At 43.8% G+C, this 21,829-nt stretch overlaps 1 protein-coding gene across 1 annotated transcript in view; it reads right to left on the bottom strand.

Moving 5' to 3' along the window:
• Positions 1–95: 95 nt before the first annotated feature.
• Positions 96–21,829, bottom strand: part of LOC115130196 (rho GTPase-activating protein 28-like) — a 52,365-nt gene continuing 30,631 nt past the window's right edge. Inside the window, 14 exon segments of the mRNA XM_029661077.2 lie at positions 96–2,392; positions 2,496–2,560; positions 2,677–2,804; positions 3,033–3,164; positions 3,795–3,992; positions 4,738–4,820; positions 9,268–9,427; positions 9,920–9,997; positions 12,405–12,496; positions 12,725–12,890; positions 13,178–13,365; positions 13,654–13,738; positions 17,129–17,349; positions 17,477–17,670. Coding sequence (XP_029516937.2) covers positions 2,301–2,392; positions 2,496–2,560; positions 2,677–2,804; positions 3,033–3,164; positions 3,795–3,992; positions 4,738–4,820; positions 9,268–9,427; positions 9,920–9,997; positions 12,405–12,496; positions 12,725–12,890; positions 13,178–13,365; positions 13,654–13,738; positions 17,129–17,349; positions 17,477–17,670 — 1,882 coding nt within the window. The 3' untranslated portion in view covers positions 96–2,300.

Genomic DNA, 21,829 nt, shown 5'->3' on the forward strand with positions numbered 1-21,829 from the left:
TGAATTTAGTGTTCATGCTATTTTGGGGGAGAAACTGAGCAGATTTTTTTCCTAACATATTTCACAACACAGTTCTGACAAGAGAGAAAGACAAGTCCATTTTTAACTTGATGTTATATTCAGTTGTTACGGTGTCAGATACATTGTGTCACTTGGCCAAAACTGTCAACAGTGGTCAAATAATATTCATAAAATAAATGCAAATAAAAAATTAAAAAAATGCTAAATCAGTATTCTATATACAGAAAATACACACATAGTAAGAGTCTATGGTGCACAATCATTTACAAAAAATGTTTACACACTGGCTTTGGAAGGATAAATAATTTTTAAAAGTCCTGCGCAAAGTGAAATCAACATTACGACCTTTGTCTTGTTGACACAATTGCTACAGGTTCATTTGGAAGCACATAATACTTAAACAACAAAAACCACAGGCTGACAACCAAGGCACAGGCAAACATTGAACTACTAAGACCACAGAGTAAAATAAAGTGGAGAGAGGTTGATTGGGCTAAAACATACACGCCCTGCAAGTAAACATTATTCACAAGTTCATAAGCAAGCGATTGCTAGCCTGGTGAAACCAGACTGAACACTCCTCTTACCATCGTTTGGAAAGAAACGATGGTGAAATGTAATGAAATCAGTTTGGAAGCCAGGCTAACACTGTTATGAAGGGCCTTTTTTATGGCCACTCTATGCCTTTTCTCCTTTCCTTCATTAAAGTATTGTAAGCACTCTCCAGGCATGCAAAGTCAGTTTAGTTCATTAGTAATGCATGTCTCTGATGTAGACTGGGCCTACAGGTAGGGTTGAAAGGGTTGTTAAGTCATAGTGTAGTGTGTACATTGTTTTCTACAAGTCACATGTACAACATTCACAGTCCATTGGGGTGGGGAGATGTGTCAGGAGGGAGATATGTTTATATTAGTGCTCAACATGCAAATCCAAAAAGCAAAGAAGGTGGGCTGAACAATGGCCTGAATCGTTGGTCACAGTTCCGATGTGGGCCTGCGTCTCAGTACTCTGAAACCGCTTCCTCTCCTTATCTCATGTCCTTGATGACCACTAGCAGGTGAAAGGACTGGATAGGTTTCCACTACGTTGTTTTCACCTGCCTTGTCCTGATCAGTTCTAGACACCGATCAGCGGTCAGCAGGACAGGAGACCATGAAACAAAGTTTCAGACAGAGCCAATGTCTGTATTCAGTATCAGGTCTCTCCCATCTCCACTTGTCCCTCACCATCATGAACTCAACAACCCAAACTGCTAGTCTTCTGAATCTCCTCACAATATTTTTGCAATCAACATTATGCTCTTATAAATGATCAAAAAGTTATATGGAGTATGTGTAATAATACAATTATCAGGATACATGTGTGGTATAAATATAGCAAGTAAATGTTAACTGGGTCTTGCATGAAGTGGTACACATGGTCTGTTATTGTGTCCATGGCCTCTGTAGCAGGGTCGTTCCACGAAGAGTTCCTTTTGCATCCTTTTCATATTTTATGTAGAAATTGTGCAACAATATTGAATTTGAAAACCCTGTTTTATTAAATGAAGTGCCCTTTGATATAGACCACATGGAAAATTCAATAAATCAGATTGTTCATATAAATAAAGACTTGCTAGTGTCCCTCCTTGCACCCTCTGATTTTCAGAGATTTTAAGCAACTTAACCCCAACATTTCACCATCCTTGTAAAACCGTGCTATTTTGTTGCTTTGACAAAGTCATTTCTGAAGATTATTATTATTTCATGTGATTAGTCTGTCCCTCATTTTAAGGTCAATCCTGTTACGTAAACTGAAGAAACATTGAACATCTAATAGTGAAATGGTAGTGTAAAATAGGTTACTGTCCTCAAAAGGCACTGAATTGGTGGAACGACCCAGGAGGTGAATATCTGGCACAAAAAAATTCAAATGGCAAGCAATGGGATGTCGTCAGTCACGTATGTGGGGCATGTCTTTACAAAGCTGTCCCACCTCCAAATACTTCCATCCAGAACCCAGCTAGTCAGAGTATAGTGCTTCTGTCCTATTTAGTAGTTTGTTATAAGGTTCAATCCCACAAACATGGCCTATGTTGAGTCCTTCCTTCAGGAGGAGAATGTCTCTCTCCATAGTTCATCTTCCAGCTCTCGCTCTTTTTAGTGGTCCATAGTTTGGGATAAAACCTTAACTGAACCTACAGTCAACAAGGTCTCCGTGCATGCTCAGTTCACCAAGACGGCCACAAGAGGGCAGTGGTTCAGTTTGCTGACTGTGTTGAGTGAGTGAGTCCTCAGTTCTCATGTGGTCGTGGGTTTTAAAAGCCACTCACAGTGCGGATTCACATGGTACACGTCTAGTAGGTGAGTCTCAGGGTCCAAGCAGCGCTCGCCTAGAGAGAAAACTTATTGTTTTAGTTTCATTAAAGAAGACAGAAATTACAATAATCCTTTGATTGAAAATAATTTGAGTCAAACGGGTGTAATCATACATACCTATGTTTCCTCCGACCTCAAACAAATACTGTACTGGCCTCTGGCTAGTGCTTCTGGTGCCACAACTGCGAGATAAAAAAAGATAATGATTTTAATAAACCCAGACATCCCTATAGTATACATTAGCAACATCAACAGAGGCATTGAAGAAATAAGTAATCATCACTTTTCCTCCACTGACCCGTTCTCATAATCGAAGCGCGCCATCACATCTTTGGCCTTGGTCTCGTTGTCCAACTGGATCGCCATGGAGATCTTAGCTTGTAGTGGGGCGTGAACCCTGATGACCCCTTCTCGGAGGTCAGTCAACTGTGGACAAAGAAAAGACCCAACTTCAATTCAAGTCCCATTACATGAGTAAACCTCATGCTGAAAGGTACTGGCGACCACATCCAATTAGGTACTGTCAGGAGCAAGCATACACCCAATAGCCTATGATATTGTTGTCAAGTCAAACTAACATTGAGAATAAATCTAATTGACCATTTCAAGTTGGGGTTAAAGTAGTTTAGAGTCCATAAAGTCAGTAATCATTACCTCGCTCCTCTCAGTCTTCTCAGCGTTCCACTTCCTCATCAGTAGCAGCTTCCTTTTGGTCTTCTCTGAGCTGGGCGGCTTCTTGCTAGCCTCATTCAACTTCCTCACGTGGGAGATGAGAAAGCAGGGCACCTGAGGAGAGAACAATACACCTATTAATCTCTCTATCCTCCCTCTCTCTCTTCACTTTCTCCCCGTCTGCCCGGGGGCTTGGTGATTTGGGCTGTAGTGGCATTACATTCTATGCATTGTCCTATGCATTGTATTCTAATAGGTCAGGCAGCAGTCCCCAGATGTGGGTCAAGCTGCTCTTTGTCTCTTTGCGTTTCATACAACGTGCCTGGATCACTTCCCTCATGGGTTTTCGTCATAAACACTTTTCCCCCCAGTAAAACAATGGTGAGCTCAGCTTTCAGTCTTGTTTAACCAGGCTCAAGGTCTACATAAAAAATGACTTGTCTTGAATTACTGAACGTGAGGTTTTTGTTAAGCAAAATTACAGAAGTTGTATTGGAAGTCGTAAAATTGCAGATGCTTTGCTGGATCAGGATATAGTATAGAGTATAGAGTATAGACGTAATCTTTCAACCACCAATTTGGGAAATTGCAGTCCTACTGTAATTGAATAGCACCCTGGTCTGTCCTGATGAGGCCAGATGACTGTTGATGAGATATGTTTGGGGGTAGTGAATGTGTCGTGTGTGACCGTATCCCATCTCTATGTGTTCAAGAAACGTGTGTACGTGTGTGTTGCAAACTCACGGTCCAGAGCAGTTCTTGGTATGTGATGAGTAGCCGTACGAGGTGGGCCGCCCCGGCTGCCGCCTGCATCTCCTCCTGCTTGGCGTTCTTGCCCCGGTAGGTGAAGAGGTTGGGAGCCACGATCATGGACACGTTCCACAGACTCATCCTGTTCTTCTCTTCATAGGCTACCACCTTCCTTAGGAACTCCAACAGGGCCTAGAGGGGCACAGAGGGGTTAGACTGGGTCTGTGTGTGTGTGTGTGTGTGTGTGTGTGTGTGTGTGTGTGTGTGTGTGTGTGTGTGTGTGTGTGTGTGTGCTCCTCGGATTTATTCCTTCAAGAAAACAGGTTCAACCTTTGCACTGGCACAATCACTGGGTAACTCTGGCCTACTGATCCAAAATGTGCCCATACTGAAACACGTTCTCATATCTTATCCTACACACGTCATTTTATATACTGTCCACTCAGGAAGAGAGGACGTCAGAGGGTTATCACCGTTTTCCCTTCACACCTTCAAAAACCTCTTATCTAAACTTCATACAATAAGCCATTCATGGGACGATACTTAAACATAGTTGTTACTCTTCAAGTTCACTTCAAGTGTGCCAAGTTAAGTCATCATATTATGCCTTGACTGAGGCTTGAGCAACACTTCATGGTTGTTTACATGTTACGAAGGCAACCGCCCCTTAGAATGGAATGTTAGTCACTCATGGTTGTGACTATTGGCTTATGAGTCGTAGGAATGCATAGTTGGACACAGTTGCCCAATTGAAAAAAATTCTTAGCCTCTGCACTTATTTGAGCTATTTTAGGACTGGATATGTGGGATAGGTGTGTGTTTGTGTGTGGTCACAGTTGAAAGTGTAGTCTCTCAGTCCATCATCATGAGTCTCGGGATTAGCTACAAAGGATGTGAACCCTGATCTTTAGGGGCATTAGTCAAAGATCATGCTCACCTTGAGTGTGTCTCTATTGGGCTCAGGGAGCAGCATGATGAGGAGGTGCAGGGCCTGGATCTGGTGTCTGGGAGAGGAGACACCTGAGGAGGGACAGAGGGAAAAATACACTGATATCTTCGCAAACACACTCACTTTACCAACTGGTGGAAGTGTTGTTGACTGTTATTGACATCGTTAAGAATACATTTAAGAGAAAAATTGGATATTAATCATAAATTACAAGCAACATATACAAAAGTATATGGACACCCCTTCAAATGAGTGGATTTAGCTATTTCAGCCACGAGCGACAGGTGTATAAAATCAAGCACACCGCCATGCAATCTCTATAGAGACTCACTGGCAGTAGAACGGCCTTTCAACGTGGCAGCATCATAGGATGCCACCTTTACAAGTCAGTTTGTCAAATTTCTGCCCTGCTAGAGCTGCCCCTGTCAAATGTAAGTGCTGTTATTGTGTAGTGGAAATGTCTAGGAGCAACAATGGCTCATCTGCAAAGTGGTAAGCCACACAAGCTCACAGAATGGGACTGGCAAGTGCTGAAGAGCGTAAAAATTGTCTGTCCTCGCTTGCAACACTCACTACCGAGTTCCAATCTGCCTCTGGAAGCAACGTCAGCACAATCATTATTCGTCGGGAGCTTCATGAAATAGGTTTCCATGGTCGAGCAGCCACACACAAGCCTAAGATCACCATGCGCAATGCCAAGCATCAGCTGGAGTGGTGTAAAGCTCGCAGCCATTGGACTCTGGAGCAGTGGAAACCAGTTCTCTGGAGTGATAAATCACGCTTCACCATCTGACAGTCCGGCAGACTAATATGGGTTTGGCGGATGCCAGTAGAACGCTACCTGTCTGAATGCATAGTGCCAACTCAAAGGTTTGGTGGAGGAGGAATAATGGTCTAGGGCTGTTTGGGCTTGGTCCCTTAGTTCCAATGAAGTGAAATCTTAACGCTATAGCATACAATAACATTCTAGACAATTCTGTAATTTCAACTTTATGGCAACAGTTTGGGGAAGGCCCTTTCCTGTTTCAGCATGACAATGCCCCTTGGTTCCAAAGCGAGGTCCATACAGAAATGGTTTGTCGAGATGAGTGTGGAAGAACTTGACTGGCCTGCACAGAGCCCTGATCTCAACCCCATCGGACACCTTTGGGATGAATTGGAATGCCGACTGCGAGCCAGGCCTAATCGCCCAACATCACTGCCTGACCTCACTAATACTCTTGTAGCTGAATGGAAGCAAGTGCCCGCAGCAATGTTCCAACATCTAGTGAAAAGACTTCCTGCTGTTATAGCAGCAAAGGCGGGACCAAATTCATATTAATGCCCATGATTTTGGAATGTTCGACGAGTAAGTGTCCACATATTTTTGGTCATGTAGTGCATTTTACATGTGCTGTAAACAATGCTCACCATGGTGATATATAGTATGAATAGACTGAATAATTAGTCTCTGCTTACAGGTCAGTAGAGATAAGGGTGTCAGAGAGCTATTTTAGTATATGTACAGTGCATTCAGAAAGTATTCAGACCCCTTCGCATTTTCCACATTTTGTTACGTTACAGCCTTATTCTAAAATGGATTAAATAAAACATGTTCCTCATCAAATCGGAGGGTCTGCTGTCCGGACCTCTGGCAGTCTCTATGGGGGTGCCACAGGGTTCAATTCCTGGACCGACTCTCTTCTCTGTATACATCAATGAGGTCGCTCTTGCTGCCGGTGAGTCTCTGATCCACCTCTACACAGACGACACCATACTGTATACTTCTGGCCCTTCTTTGGACACTGTGTTAACAACCCTCCAGGCAAGCTTCAATGCCATACAACTCTCCTTCCGTGGCCTCCAATTGCTCTTAAATATAAGTAAAACTAAATGCATGCTATTCAACCGATCGCTACCTGCACCTACCCGCCTGTCCAACATCACTACTCTGGACGGCTCTGACTTAGAATACGTGGACAACTACAAATACTTAGGTGTCTGGTTAGACTGTAAACTCTCCTTCCAGACCCATATCAAACATCTACAATCCAAAGTTAAATCTAGAATTGGCTTCCTATTTCGCAACAAAGCATTCTTCACTCATGCTGCCAAATATACCCTTGTAAAACTGACTATCCTACCAATCCTCGACTTTGGCGATGTCATTTACAAAATAGTCTCCAATACCCTACTCAACAAATTGGATGCAGTCTATCACAGTGCAATCCGTTTTGTCACCAAAGCCCCATATACTACCCACCATTGCGACCTGTACGCTCTCGTTGGCTGGCCCTCGCTTCATACTCGTCGCCAAACCCACTGGCTCCATGTCATCTACAAGACCCTGCTAGGTAAAGTCCCCCCTTATCTCAGCTCGCTGGTCACCATAGCATCTCCCAACTGTAGCACACGCTCCAGCAGGTATATCTCTCTAGTCACCCCCAAAACCAATTCTTTCTTTGGCCGCCTCTCCTTCCAGTTCTCTGCTGCCAATGACTGGAACGAACTACAAAAATCTCTGAAACTGGAAACACTTATCTCCCTCACTAGCTTTAAGCACCAACTGTCAGAGCAGCTCACAGATTACTGCACCTGTACATAGCCCACCTATAATTTTGCCCAAACAACTACCTCTTTCCCTACTGTATTTAATTTATTAATTTATTTTGCTCCTTTACACCCCATTATTTCTACTTTGCACATTCTTCCACTGCAAATCTACCATTCCAGTGTTTTACTTGCTATATTGTATTTACTTTGCCACCATGGCCTTTTTTTGCCTTTACCTCCCTTATCTCAGCTCATTTGCTCACATCGTATATAGACTTGTTTATACTGTATTATTGACTGTATGTTTGTTTTACTCCATGTGTAACTCTGTGTCGTTGTATGTGTCGAACTGCTTTGCTTTATCTAAGCCAGGTCGCAATTGTAAATGAGAACTTGTTCTCAACTTGTCTACCTGGTTAAATAAAGGTGAAATAAAATAAATCAATACAAATCAATCTACACACAATACCTCATAATTTCAAAGCAAAAACAGGTTTTTAGAAATGTTTGCTAATGTATTAAAATCAAAAACATAAATACCTTATTTCCATAAGTATAAAGACCCTTTACTATGAGACTCAAAATTGAGCTCAGGTGCATCCTGTTTCCATTCATCATCTTTGAGATGTTTCTACAACTTTATTGGAGTCCACCTGTGGTAAATTCAATTGATTGGACATGATTTGGAAAGGCACACACCTGTCTATATAAGGTCCCACAAAAACCAAGCCATTAGGTCAAAGGATTTGTCTGTAGAGGTCCGAGACAGGATTGTGTCAAGTCCCAGATCTGGGGAAGGGTACCAAAACATTTCTGCAGCATTGAAGGTCCCAAAGAACACAGTGGCCTCCATACTTCTTAGATGGAAGAAGTTTGGAACCACCAAGACTCTTCCTAGAGCTGGCTGCCTGGCCAAACTGAGCAATCGGGGGAGAAGGGCCTTGGTCAGGGAGGTGACCAAGAACCTGATGGTCACTTTGACAGAGCTCCAGAGTTCCTCTGTGGAGATGGGAGAACCTTCCAGAAGTCCTACCTTCTCTGCAGCACGCTACCAATCAGGCCTTTATGGTAGATTGGCCAGATGGAAGCCACTCCTCAGTAAAAGGCAAATGACAGCCCGGTTAGAGTTTGCCAAAAGGCACCTAGAAAGTCTGACCATGAGAAACAAGATTATCTTGTCTGATGAAACCAAGATTGAACTCTTTGGCCTGAATGCCAACGTCACATCTGGAGGAAACCTGGCAACATCCCTACAGTGAAGCAGCATCATGCTGTGGGGATGTTTTTCAGCAGCAGGGACTGGGAGACTAGTCAGGATCGAGGGAAAGATGAACGGAGCAAAGTACAGAGAGATCCTTGATGAAAACCTGCTCTAGAGCACTCAGGACCTCAGACTGGGGTGAAGGTTCCCCTTCCAACAGGACAACGACCCTAAGCACACAGCCAAGACAACGCAGGAGTGGCTTCGGGACAAGTCTCTGAATGTTCTTGAGTGGGCCAGCCAGAGCCCGGACTTGAACCCGTTCAAACATCTCTGGAGAGATCTGAAAATTGCTGTGCAGCGACACTCCCCATCCAACCTGGCAGAGCTTAAGAGGATCTGCAGAGAAGAATGGGAGCAACTCCCCAAATACAGGTGTGCCAAGATGGTAGCATCATACCCAAGAAGACTTGAGGCTGTAATCGCTGCCAAAGGTGCTTCAACAAAGCACTGAGTAAAGGGTCTGAATACTTATGTAAATGTGAAATATCAACCAAAAACGTATATTCATTTGCTAACACTTCAAAAACCTGTTTTTGCTTTGTCATTACGGGGTATTGTGTGTAGATCGAAGAGGACAAAAAAAACTATTTAATCAATTTTAGAATAAAGCTGTAATGTAACAAAATGTGGAAAAAGTCAAGGGGTCTGAATACTTTCCAAATGCACTGTATTATGTATCCACTTAACGGTAAGCGTACAGGCCTGCATTTGTGTGCACTCACTCTGTGCAGCGGCGAAGGCTGGTAAGTGCTGGAGCGTGAGCAGAGGATAAGGCAGCTCTCTGATGAACATCTTCAGCAGACCCGCTGCGTCATTGTGCCTCACCTGCTCCCAGTCAAACCGCTCCTCATAGAACTTCTGCTCCAGCTCCTGGCGCAGATGCTGCAAATACCAACACCAAAACAAAAATATACACATCATCTCCACAATGGTTCCTCCTGTGGTTAATCTCAACTCCACGGTCACCTTTGACCCCTCCATAAAAACAAATCACATCCCTAACCATCACCATGTGTGTTTGGGGAACCTAATACCCACATGCTTCCTCTAGTTGAGATGTCAAGTGTGTGTAGAGGGGTGACCTGCCATGGTACCTAACAAATCAAAATGGAGGGGAGTGGGGGGGGGGTACATCCCCTCTTCAGTCTGCTTGTTCTAATGATGAAAAGGAGGGTACCCAGTAGGATAATATAAGATGGGATCAAGTACAGCAATAAATCAAAGAACAAACATATCTTTCCCTTCAGTGAAATGTTTATACAGTGGTAGACATGGGCTAGAGTTACACAGAACAAGATAGCGCTATGATTGGTGATAGACAGCTAAAGTATGAAAAGCTCCAGTTGTATTAGTGGAAAGGGGAGAGGGGCTTACCTTTACTCTGGATGCAGACCCTGGTACTCTGAGAATCCCCTCAGTCTGTAGTCCTGTCTGCTCCAGCTTGGACAAGAGCTGCAAACACAAGCATACACATTTTATAAACCACAAGTTTAACAAACCAAGAGGGACATTTCTATGTGAACTCGTCTCTCACCTGAAAACAAAATCAACCAAATCTGACTGCATTAGTTTCCTCTTCCTGGTTTCCACAGACAGGGAAGTCCTTTTTGTGCAAACTTTTTTTTTTTTACAGGGAGGTCTTCAAACCACTAACAAAACAGCATTCAATTCATATTTACAACTGGAGATAAAAGCGCCCACAGATTCGGTTGCTGGGCCTTGATGTTTGTTCTCCACCGCCAAACTTGTTTTCCTCTATTGAACATGACTCACACCTGGACTGGAGACTTCAGTCATCTCATCTCTACAGAAAGATGTCAGCAACCTGAGGTTAACGCTATCAGACCCGCCATCTCACACACACCTGGTCCACTCCAAAAGAAAGACACATCCCTCCTGTTTCCTGCCTCTTCGTGACGACTGATAAAATATTTCCCTTGAAAGGTATTAACACTTGATCATTTTTGGGATCTTTGCAAGTGCAATATGACAGATATGAGAGAGTAAGGCAACCCAACAATTGTATTTTATGACAAGCTTTGGATCCCAAAGGCTAACTATCTGTTTACTAGACCACACAAAATCTGCATTCTGAAGCAATGGTTTGACCTTGTTCATCAAGTCCTCCTCTAGAAACCACTTTCCAGGTCTGCAAAAGATAAACCAACACTGATATAGCAGTGAACAATTGCTTCAAAGAAAAGTCCTATAATTCCCGTTCAGAAGCCACTTATCTACCAAATCCATAAAATATCACCTTGATACCCAATACTCTAGTCATTTACTATACGTGGCCTGTAATTGTAGTCAGTCTAGACAGTCAATGTGACTTATTTTAGGCAAATTCTGCATAGACTGGAAATTGACTGCTGGTAACAGGGTTATTTGTGCCTTAATCCTCAGCTATGCCAAGGTTAGGTCCGTGCCACTGGCTGACTGACTGGCAGCTGCTGGGACTCTAAACAGTCAGATGTTATTTTCAGTACAGCTCCTTATATACAGTCACAGATATATTTCTAACATATATGAGCTATAATAGCATATTCTATTACATCTAAGACATTTCAGCTTATCATTTCTTATTCATTTGTAAACATTTCTAAAAACATCATTCCAATTTGACATTATGGGGCATTGTGTGTAGGCCAGTGACAATCTCAACTTAATCAATTGTAAATTCAGGCTGTAACACAACAAAATATGGAAAAAGTCAAGGGGTGTGAATACTTTCTGAAGGCACTGCATATACCATCCCAGACATATTTCTAAAATATCAGAGATAACATATTCTATGATAGAAATGGACAATAACTAACATCCATCCCTAGCTGACAAGACAACACAAATGAAAATAACAGTATATATAGCTTATAGTTCATCACTTGACTCTCCTCCCTCCCCTCTCCTACTCAGTAGGTTTAAAAGGAGTATATGGTGGACTTCTGACATTTAGTCTCTCCGGAATGTCTTTGTGATGACGTGTGAAAGCAACACTTAACAAGGCTGACTCTAGTACTGATAGTGAAACAGGAGAGGCTCTTGGAGGGAGCATTCCGTGTGTGGGCATCCCCTGACACATATTACGTTAACACAAAGCAGTGATGGCCAGCTGAGGAGGAGGAGTCAGGGAGTGATGGGTCCTGGGAAAGGGTTGCTTCAGTAGGAAAAGCATGATGGAAGGGATGAGGGTCAGGATACTACGGGTTAGAGGGGGAGAGTAGTGCTGGGACGATAAACCAAAAATGTATATCGATACGACAATATCGACCACTTATTCTGGACGTTTTCTGATATTGTTCATTACGATAAATAACCTATTGGGCCCTACTAGAGAAATGTGAAGTTTTAAATTAAATAAGTTTGTAATATGGGTGATTGTTAATAGTAAAATTGATAGGTACAACATTCAAAGTATTAGTAGAAGTTTTAAAGGTAATATTTAAAAAACAACAGTGCACATGGATGTTATAAATGTATTGTTCAATGTATTATTATTGTAATAATTCAGTCAATTTATAGCGATATCAATTTTTGTAAATATTGCCCAGCTCAAGGTGTGAGTAGCACTGAGAGAAGGAGTTGGGGAGGAGAGAGACAGGGGTGGGGGGAGAGAAAAAGAGAGAAAGGAAATGAGGGAGAGAGAGATTTAGGGAGAGTTTAACTGACCCATAGAAGTATAGGAGAACTGGCAACGCACAATAACCCCATATAATTTTCCATTGGGGAATAAGCAGGGATTTCCCCCCAGTATAATTTCTATAACTATATTCCTATAACCAGAGGGGAGAAACACTTGTGGTTTCAAAGTAGAAGTAAGGGGGGCTTTACCAATACAAATAGAACCAATCAGGTACAGTACCTTTCTGAAGACGAGAGGAACCTTGGACCCGGGGAATTTCTTCTGGTCGTTCTCCAGTAGAGTGGTCAGGGGAACTCCAAATATACCACTTTCTGTGGAGGGGAGGGAAAAAAGAGAGAGTTCAAAACCCCAATGACGTGTCTATGTAAAAATAGGATGTGAAACACCAAGGTTGTGTTCATTAGGGCACGCAACTGAAAATGTCTTAAAACATCTTGCAACATAAAACAAAATGTTTTATTTTCCAGGTAGTCCCGTCCTGTTTATGTGGGGTTTCTTTTGTTTGTTGTCTCATGAACATGACCCAGTTAAACACCCACCTCGGGCCTTGCTGCGTGCTGCTCGGTTGCGTTTGAGCTCAATGCCCAGGCAGTCGTAGAACGTGGTCAGTTCAATCAGAGAGATGTAGCCGATCTTCTTCATGTCCGCACAAGACAGATCTTGGATGTGGGTGAGGCCTAGTTTAGGCCTAGGCAGCTGAAATGTCTATACAAGACAGAAGACAAGACCATGGTCATTCATAAGAAACAGTCTCGATCATCAACACATTTGATATATTCAAACAGGTTGCCAGAGGTCGGCCATTGGTTAACATGGATGCCTCCAGACCAGACCACACACAGCCACCTGGGGTTCTGGGGTTCAAATCCCCGCTCTGCCACTTTTTGTCCTGTACAATCCCTTCCACATGTCTGTCGCTCTCTCATTTTCTACTGCATTCATTTGTTTTTAAACGCCTTTTGGAGTTCCAAAAGGTCAGAGGTGAGACTCACTGGCAGGTCGGGGTCATCTCTGCGGATGCGTTGGCAGTCCTGGCAGTCCCCCTGGCGGCCCCTGCGGTGGGCAGTGACACCCTCGGAGTAAGGCACTTCGAAAGACAGGGTGTCAGAGGTATCCTGAGAGGGAGGGCACTCTGAAACACGTCTCTCCACCGGGGAGAAGCTGGGAAAAGCAGGCCGCACTGGAACATACACACAGTCAGAATGATGGGCACATCACCAGTATATTCCCCTATGCAAAGACATCAGTCCAACCAACCAGATGGAAATTATCTATGTTGACAACTTGGTCACAGTCCAATGTGTTTTCCAATCACGTTGACAGAATTAGGTTGAAATAGCATGGAAACAACATTGATTCAACCCACTGGAGTGGTAGCCTCACAGTCGGTTGTGTCAGCCGACCAAATCTAACCAAACTAATAGGGGACATTAAATGGTGGTAACATATTGAGAGACTATAGACTCACCTCTTGAAGACGTCCGATGGATGCATCTGGAAGCCATGTGTCCATTGGGTGACTTGGGGGACACAGACGGTATGGGATCAACCAACTAAAAGGATAGGGGACATACACGATCATCATTTATGCTCATTTCTGTGTGTGTGGAGTTTGTTTCACAAGGTAAATATTATCAACAACTAAACATTAGCTTTTGAAGTGGGACGCATGAAAATATGAATCCTGCTTCAGCATTTGACTATGGTGAAATGAGTACATTTTCTTCTAAACGATACCAGGCGTTACAGTGAACTGAATTAACACCATCATTGTGTTCAGCTGACCATCTCATCAGTCACAGTATCAGATGTGTGAACAGCAATGAGGGATATGGCTGTTTCGTTCCAATGCACTTACTACCATATGGCTCTGCAGTACATTTGCTGACATGGGGAGAGAGGAGAGTGGGTATCAATGGAACGCTCAACAGAGACAGCTGTTTTGTTTTATTGTACACCTCCTAGTCAGCGAAAAGAGCATGGACCAAACCCCAGTCAACAGCACTAGGATATAGAAATGTTGCCTTTATACTGTTCCATGTACATAAAATTGCATTTCACAGGTCTGAGAAAGAGCTTGAGTTCAAAGTCACCAAAATACTAACATTTGCCTAAATACATTACGTATGAATTCAAATGGTAAGCAATTAAAATAACTACATTAGCTGTAATATTACACTCCACCAACCAAACACAAAAAGAGACGCCACCATCTTCCACTATCAGATTTCGACAAAACTGGCCATGGTCTTTAATCCATTCTCATTTAGACTGAATGGCCTGTTAATGGATCCAGACTCCATGTCCTTGGGGCCTAAATCCATTTCCTTAATCATACAAAAAAAAAGATCAACTGTGGTCTGTGAAGCCTGCCGGTAAGACAGTATTCTAGTTGGAGTAGGGTGAAGGCTTTCTCTGTGCCCTGGAATCAGCTGTCACTGGAACTGAGGGGTGCGTATGACTCAGAATCCTGTGCCCCCTGCCAGATCTGTGACTCATCCTTGAGACTACTGCCACCGCCACACAGCAGTGCTGACAGGGGCACTTGTGGCACTCTTCGGTGTGGGCGCTTTATTAGTTACACCCCTCCCCATTCATTCATGCTGTAAATATCTTAATCTCGATCAAGACTTCATAGCCACACAACAGCCTTTAATAGCCATAGCAGCTAGCTAGCTACTCAGGGTGGAGTCTGGATATTTGTTCCAAATTCCCATGACAACTCTGTGGGCTTGCTACCTGGTATACCACCAACCCTTCTACAGAACATATGACAATGCTGCTATGCTATGCTGTCCTTGGATCTAAAGCAGTGTGTGCGGTACGCTGCTATGCTATGCTGTCCTTGGATCTAAAGCAGTGTGTGCGGTACGCTGCTATGCTATGCTGTCCTTGGATCTAAAGCAGTGTGTGCGGTACGCTGCTATGCTATGCTGTCCTTGGATCTAAAGCAGTGTGTGCGGTACGCTGCTATGCTATGCTGTCCTTGGATCTAAAGCAGTATGTGCGGTACGCTGCTATCTGAAAACAGTATCGGACTTCCCCGTCACTCTTCTCTTGCCTGTTGCTCATCCAGATTGCAGCTAACAGTCAGTCAGGGGTCCAGTTCTATTTCCGAGAAAGAGGCAGCTATCTGCCGAGAGCTGCTTTATAGGGTTGGGCAAGCATGAGAACATTGTGTTTCCATTGACCACCCCCTCTCATCTGATAATGGTTCTGGCCCATACCAACTGGACTGGTGTTTAAATACTGGTTGGTAACACACCTGAGTGTCTGAAGCACGTCTACTGAAGCACGTCTCCTTACTCTAGCCAACTGGGCAACTGGTGGCCCCTTTTGAAGGGCCTTGGATCCATCCCCCCCAAATAAAATGATATACAGTACCAGTCAAAAGTTTGGACACACCTACTCATTCAGGGTTTTTTCTTTATTTTTACTATTTTCTACATTGTAGAATAATAGTGAAGACGTCAAAACTATGAAAAAACACATGGAATCATGTAGTAACCAAAAAAGTGTTTACAGTAGCCAGCCTTTGCCTTGACAGCTTTGCACAATCTTGGTATTCTCTCAACCAGCTCAACCTGGAATGCTTTTCCAATAGTCTTGAAGGAGTTCCCACATATGCTGAGCACTTGTTGGCTGCTTTTCCTTCACTCTGCAGTCCAAATCATCCCAAACCATCTCAACCCAACCTTGGGTTGAGGTTGGGTGAATGTGGAGGCCAGTCAAGTTCTTCCACAATGACCTCGACAAACCATTTCATTTTATGCTGTAGCATTAAGATTTCCCTTCACTGGAACTGAGCGGCCTAGCCCAAACCACGAAGAACCGCCCCAGACCATTATTCCTCCTCCAGTAAACTTTAAAGTTGGCACTATGCATTCGGGCAGGTAGCGTTCTCCTGGCATCCGCCAAACGCAGATTTGTCCGTCGGACTGCCAGATGGTGAAGCGTAATTCATGAAGCTCCCGACGAACAGTTGTTGTGCTGACGTTGCTTCCAGAGACCGTTTGGAACTCGGTAGTGATTGTTGCAACCGAGGACAGGCGTTTTTTTACACGCTACGCGCTTCAGCACTTGGCGGTCCCGTTCTGTGAGCTTGTGTGGCCTACCACTTCACGGCTGAGCTGATGTTTCTCTTAGTTTCCACTTCACAATAACAGCACTTACAGTTGACCGGGTCAGCTCTAGCTGGGCAGAAATTTGACAAACTGACTTGTTGGAAAGGCGGTATCCTATGACGGTGTCACGTTGAAAGTCACTGATATGTATATGGACATTGCATGGCTGTGTGCTCAAGTGGGCACATTTGCTTTACAGTATAACGCAACAGTTTTTGTGACAAAACCATCAGTTGAGTTGAAAATGCAATGGAAACCCATTTAACTTGCATTAGGCCTCAGTTAGTTCTCTGTGTACTACGTCATCACGTAAAGCCTTTTGTCCACAAAAAGTCAGTTTGATGGAAACACTCTGTTGGAAAATGTGCATATTGTTTTACGCAGATTCTTGAATTTTCACATGAAAATCTGTCGCAAATCAATTAACCAAGTCAAATTTTTAAAATTATGTGGGTACGCTGACCCGCAATTAACTGCGGCCCCTCATGATGAGATCAGATTTTTTTGTGACCCGACCCCCATCCCTGACACACATGATTTGGATACGTACTGAGGTTACAGAGGCTTGTCTGGCTCTGCCAGAGGATCAGTAGCACAAGTGAGATTACCAAAGTTTCTATATCTAGTTGAATTTAGGCCATAGGGGCACCAAGGGGCAGAAGCACCAGTCATAGCCTATCAAGGGCCAGACATAAGACAGACTTCATGTCAACATGTTTCCTGTAAGGATTTCAAATCGGAAATATAGAGACCAACTCCATAAACATAACTACTGAGTGCTTAACTCAAAGCACCCTTGCCGTAACCCAAAGCACCCACCAATGTATCTGGTGTGGAGAAGATGTCTTGGACGTGTCTGGCCGGTTGCTTGTTCCTCTTCCTCATGGTCAGAGTGTAGTTGTCCACACGCTTCTTCACCATGGCGGCCTGCGAGCGCGTCAGCGTGGAGAGCAGCGCCTCTGCAGGCCCCTCCCCCAACTCCCCCGACACCAATGTGGACAGACCCGCCTCCTGCAGCCACGCCTCCTCAAGCTCAGCCTCTGGAATGTGGAGGAAGAATAATTTAGACAAATCAGTATATAGTATCGATCAAAATCTACATTTGTAACCACCTCTATGGTTTTTCTGTTGCATGCCTGAATGAATACAACCCTGGTTGGTACAGACCATCCATGCTGCCCCTCTCCAGCAGGTCCTCGTGGCCCTGCTCGCCATCCTCCTCGATGTTCTTGACCTCGCTCCAGTAGTCCTCCATGGAGTCCTGTGATGCCGGGCGCTCCAGCGAGCTGGGGGGAGGAGAGGGCCTGGCACCCCTGGAACTCATCCTGCCCAGTAGGCCTATCTCCTGGTACTGCACCTTTCTGGGGTGGGGAGGGAGATGAGGGGGAGGTCAGTTAGTCAATAGGCTGGTATTGGTGACCCATTTATACGGAACAAAGATATCAAATGCAACATACAACAATTTCAACGATTTTACTCAGTTATAGTTCATATAAGGAAATCAGTCAATTAAAATAAATTCATTAGGCCCTTATCTATGGATTTCACATGACTGGGCAGGGGCGCAGCCATGGGTGGGCCTGGGAGGGCATAGGCCCACCCACTTAGGAGCCAGGCACACCCACTCGGGACCTGGCCCGCCAATCAGAATGAGTTTTTCCCCACAAAAGGGCTTTATTACAGACAGAAATACTCCTCAGTTTCATCAGCTGTCCGGGTGGCTGGTCTCAGATTATACCGCAGGTGAAGAAGCCGGATGTGGAGGTTCTGGGCTAGCGTGGTTACACGTGGTCTGCGGATGTGAGGCCGGTTGGACGTACTGCCAAATTTTCTGAAATGATGGCTTATGGTTGATAAATTAACCTTCAATACCCTGGCAACAGCTCTGGTGGACATTCCTGCAGTCAGCATGCCAATTGGACGCTCCCTCAAAACTTGAGACATCTGTGGCATTATGTGACAAAACTGCACATTTTATAGTTGCCTTTTATTGCCCCCATCCTTGCCTTGTACAGCTGCTGCCTTGGCTAATGGGGATCCATAATAAATACAAATACAAACACAAGGTGCACCTGTGTAATGATCATGGTGTTTAAATCAGCTTCTTGATATACCACACCTGCCAGGTGGATGGATTATCTTGGCAAAGGAGAAATGCTCACTAGAACGAATGTAAACAAATTAGTGCACAACATTAAATTGTGAATAATTTTTTTTTTATCCAGCGGTTTTTCACAGTTAAGCCAACTCTAAATAAAAGATGAATATGAATATGAACAAATAAATGTATGATTATGTCACACAGTTATGACATGTATGAATGCTTTATGAAGCCTTCCTAAGATGCACTTCAAACAAAGCGCTACCTACTCCATCTAACAAGCACACTTGTCACAATGATCAATTATTATATATGTTTTTAATTGAACCTTTATTTAACTAGGCAAGTCAGTTAAGAACAAATTCTTATTTACAATGACGGCCGAGGAACAGTTGGTTAACTGCCTTATTCAGGGGCAGAATGACAGATTTTTTACCTTGTCAGCTCGGGGATTCGATCCACCAACCTTTCAGTTACTGTCCCAATGCTCTAACCACGAGGCTACCTGCCGTACAAGTCACTATAATGAATATCAAAATCAAAAGGAGAAATGGAAGTTGCGGATGGCGTTCCTATAGCCTGTGTATGAACACAAAAGAGGGTGCCAGCATGTAGGAGCATGCAGGCTGTGCACACGTGTCATCACTCCTTGACATAAACATCATATGGAATCCATTCACAGGTCTGTCTGCTTCTAGTCACAGTCTGGTTCTTATTACAACCCCCTAATTATAGAGGGGCATGGTCACATCACAGACCCTTTCATTTCAGAGGCAGAGTTATGAGTGGTCAGGAGAGCAGCACCTTGATGTGGCCTGTCGGCCCTGTTACCCGGAATAGCTGGCCCTCTGTCTGGTGGGGTCTGATCTGATGGGCCAGGACAATGCTGGGATAGGGGGTTCCTGGTCCAAAGAATAATAGGATGGGAAACGACTGTAGAAGAGTACTGAACTGAGGGCAGTGTCACACAGACAGCCAGTCAAACACACACGCACACACCCTTATCTCCACCTCCACAACTGGAGGAGGGACACGAATAGGAGGCGAGGAGGAGGTTCAAGGGGTCTTCCCCAGGGCTCTCAGTTGTTTCCTACTACCTAGTCAGCATGGAAAACCTTCCCAATTTCATTCAAATATGTCAATTGTATTTGTTACTTTGCAGCACAATGGACAAAGTTGTTTGCATGAACACAAGGGGCCACAAATACATCAGTGTTCAGGAAAACTACCCATGCTTGTTTTGTACTCAAATATTGTGCGTGTGCGTGTGTTTGCGTGCGCCAGAAAGCTGGCCCTGGCCTCACTTAAGAAGATATTATTGATTAGAGTGGTGCATGCTGGGGGTCCGGATGGAGCTTTCAGAGAGGAACTTTGTTTTAATGGGCTTTTGTTCCCCTGGGTGCCCCTTTACCTCACACTCATGATGTTATCACATGAGATTTCAAGGAATAGCAAACACTGCTCGTTGAACATCTCATACTAAAATCATGGCCATTAATATGGAGTTGGTCCCCCCTTTGCTGTTATAACAGCCTCCACTCTTCTGCTCCAGAGTCCAATTGCGGCGAGCTTTACACCACTTCAGCTGACGCTTGACTTTGTGCATGGTGAACTTAGGCTTGTGTGCGGCTGCTCAGCCATGGAAACCCATTTCATGAAGCTCCCGACGAACAATTCTTGTGCTGACGTTGCGTCAAGAGGCAGTGAGTGTTTCAACCAAGGAAAGCACTCGGCGGTCCCGTTCTGTGAGCTTGTGTGTCCTACAACTTCGTAGCTGTACAAGCAGGGCAGAAATTTGACGGACTGACTTGATGGAAAGGTGGCATCCTATGACGTTGCCACATTGAAAGTCACTGAACTCTTCAGTGGGCCATTCTACTGGCAATGTTTGTCTATGGAGATTGCATGGCTGTGTGCACGATTTTATACGGCTGAAATAGCCGAATCCACTAATTTGAAGGGGTGTCCACATACACTGCATGGCCAAAAGTATAGGACTATGCTCTCCATTACAGGAAGTGTACTTAGTATGATGGTTGTAGAGCACACCAAGGCAAAGTATTAGCTAAGCAGCTAGAACACTGAGCCTCTAATTATCACTACTGATATATTGTAGGCCTAATGACAGAGGTGTCCTCACGCAGATATCATACACATTTTAATGAACACACACACAAACCATTTTGCTAGGATTCCATGTGAGCAGAATGAAATAAAAATGCATTGGGAGTGTCAGGTGTAGGGCTGGTCTATTGACATGTAGAAATATGCTGTAGAAATATGTAGAAATATGCTGTACTTGTTGAAGAGCAGGTTCAGATGCTATACCTCATCTGCACACTTTCACCCCAATCAATGGGACGTGTGTGTCTGTGTGTGTGTATATATATATATATGTGTGACTGAGTGTTCCTTGTTCATTCCTCATTTCAAAACAAGATCTATTCTTGATAAGCATCTGACGTTATGAGGCACAGCTATACAGGCTGAAGGAAGGATTCAGATCTGTGATTGGCATCAACACAAGGCCTCTGTTCACCCTCCAATGCCTTCTGATGGCGAGCCATTTACACCCATCAGTGGACGGCACCACAACAAATCTTCACCCTACACGGCCTGTGAACAACAGGGTATTTTATCTAGCTAGATCACCTGCTATGATGCTGGCAAGTAAGGTAATATAAAAAAGGTCAAGACCTGTATTTACACTGTGTCTCAGAGTAGCCGTGCTGATCTAGGATAAGGGCCTCTGACTCCTCTCTGTCCATTAATCTTATGAGCTTAAAGATAAAAAATAAAAAACAACAACCTGATTCTAGATCAGCACTCATACTCTGAGACACTTTGTGAATATAGAGCCATGTTATTTTTCTAGAACAGAATGATTATTTGAGTACTCAATTTTCAACACTTATGCCTTGAGGGGGAAAATCTAAAGTCAATAGTAGACACACTACAAAGTCACATTGGTTGATCCACAGAGTGGTTCATCTCCAGTCTTCAAAACATCAATAAACACATCTGGTTAAAGCCCATAATTAAAGAATCCTTATAATGCACAAATAGAGAAGTGTGAGATCAGTAAAGGTATGTATGACAGAGACACACAGTTCTTGGCAGCCATTTCCCTTTAGGTCATGTGAAGGAGGTTTTGTAAAGAAATTCAAGTTCATGAGTAAGAGTTTTGGACAGAGATATTCCTAACTAAGGTGCAAGTAATGTACTGTAGGGAGAGGATGACTGGGTGGTAGCCTAGTAGTTAAGAGATTGGGCCAGTAACCTAAAGGTTGCTGGTTCGAATCCCTGCGCTGACTAAGTGAAAAATGTCCATGTGCCCTTGAGCAAGGCACTTAACTCTAATTGCTCTGGATAAGAGCATTTGCTAAAATGACTGAACAATGTGGCTACAGTTCCACTAC

The sequence above is a fragment of the Oncorhynchus nerka genome, linkage group LG6 (assembly GCF_034236695.1).
Source record: "Oncorhynchus nerka isolate Pitt River linkage group LG6, Oner_Uvic_2.0, whole genome shotgun sequence".
NCBI classification, from domain to species: Eukaryota; Metazoa; Chordata; class Actinopteri; order Salmoniformes; family Salmonidae; genus Oncorhynchus; species Oncorhynchus nerka.